Genomic DNA, 1312 nt, shown 5'->3' with positions numbered 1-1312 from the left:
AAGGTTTTTGAGCTTGCTGTATCTGAAAGTGAAAAAAGAACTCACCAAACCACTTAATATTTGGTTCCACTCTTGCAACTGTGCCTGGTGCCACTGTTGACTGATACTGTAGAGGCTTAATCACTTTACCGTATTTGTTTCTAAGTGAAAAATGAGAACAGATGTAAACACGCCACGGCAGCCCACACCCCTCTAGCGCTTTTGGTCACTACAGCAGAAGCGCATCCACAAAACCCAGAGAGACCCTTCCTCCAGAACTGGTGCCCCGAGACTATTACCAGAGACTGTACTGCCTGTAAAGGCTAATTAGCTCAAACAGAACCACAGAATGGCAAGGGTTGGAAGGGACCTCGGGAGATCACCCAGTCCAACCCGCCTGGTAAAGCAGGTTCTCCTAGAGCATGTTACACAGGACAGAGTCCAGGCGGGCTCTGAATATCTCCAGAGAAGGAGACTCCACAGCCCCCCTGGGCAGCCTGGGCCAGGGCTCGGGCACCCTCAAGCTGGACCAGAAGCAGCGATGTCAGCCAGTGCACGCTCCAGAGCCTCACTCCAGCTTGACCAGACTCTTCGTGAAGGCTGCTTACATCACACCCGGAATGGCTTCCCGGGGTGCAAGAAGCACCAAAGTACAATCTCCTAGCAAACACCGCTTTCTTCTCTCATGGGCTCACGTGGGAATTTTTAATCAGCTCCACCCATCAGCTGGCACAGAACACTCATCATAAGAATTTCCTAGTTGAGACCTGGCTTAGATTTAGTAATTTTTTAAAATACATATTTCCCAGTATGCTTTCAAAATAAAGTGAAATCTGGCAAAACAAAACAAAACTGCTAATCTGAACCAGGATTCTCAGACCCCCTGCAGCATCTACAGCGCAGCAGACACGCATGTTTACGAGGCGGGATCTACCCCACAGCCAGCAATTCTCAAGCAGAGTGAAGGGGCATCTCTCAGCAAAGGGGCCGTATGGAAGTCAGGCTCTTCAGACCTTTTGAGATGAGCTTCTGAGTTACGCTGTTGTTGGAAATTAAGGAATCCTGCGCATTTGGGGGTTCCTGACATTCCAGTGCAATCACATCAGCTGTTCTGCACCACACGTCCTCCAGCTGTACCCCCCGGTACCTAACGCTGGGCTGTTTGAAGCTCGGGTCGAGGCTTCCCGGCTCAGGGCAGGGCAGAGACTGGAGGAGCGGCTCCACGCCGAGAAACGGGTGCTTTGCCCCCGGAGCGACGGGGGCAGCCCCCGCACGGGTCCAGCTGCGGCCCCTGCTGCAGGCACAGGCACCGGAGGCCCCGCTGCTGGTCTGC

At 53.0% G+C, this 1312-nt stretch overlaps 1 protein-coding gene across 1 annotated transcript in view; it reads right to left on the bottom strand.

The window, feature by feature from the left end:
• Window positions 1-1306, bottom strand: part of GNL2 (G protein nucleolar 2) — a 12231-nt gene extending 10925 nt beyond the window's left edge. The window contains exons 1-2 of the mRNA XM_035895504.1: window positions 993-1306; window positions 46-140 (exon numbers count right to left, since the gene is read on the bottom strand). Coding sequence (XP_035751397.1) covers window positions 46-140; window positions 993-1066 — 169 coding nt within the window. The 5' untranslated portion in view covers window positions 1067-1306. The remainder of the gene's footprint in view (window positions 1-45; window positions 141-992) is intronic.
• Window positions 1307-1312: the final 6 nt, after the last annotated feature.

This window comes from Egretta garzetta, unplaced genomic scaffold (genome assembly GCF_000687185.1).
Source record: "Egretta garzetta isolate BGI_Z169 unplaced genomic scaffold, ASM68718v1 scaffold66, whole genome shotgun sequence".
Taxonomy (NCBI): Eukaryota; Metazoa; Chordata; class Aves; order Pelecaniformes; family Ardeidae; genus Egretta; species Egretta garzetta.
The sequence above is the reverse complement of the archived record's forward strand: the minus strand, read 5'-3'. Positions and strand labels throughout refer to the sequence as shown.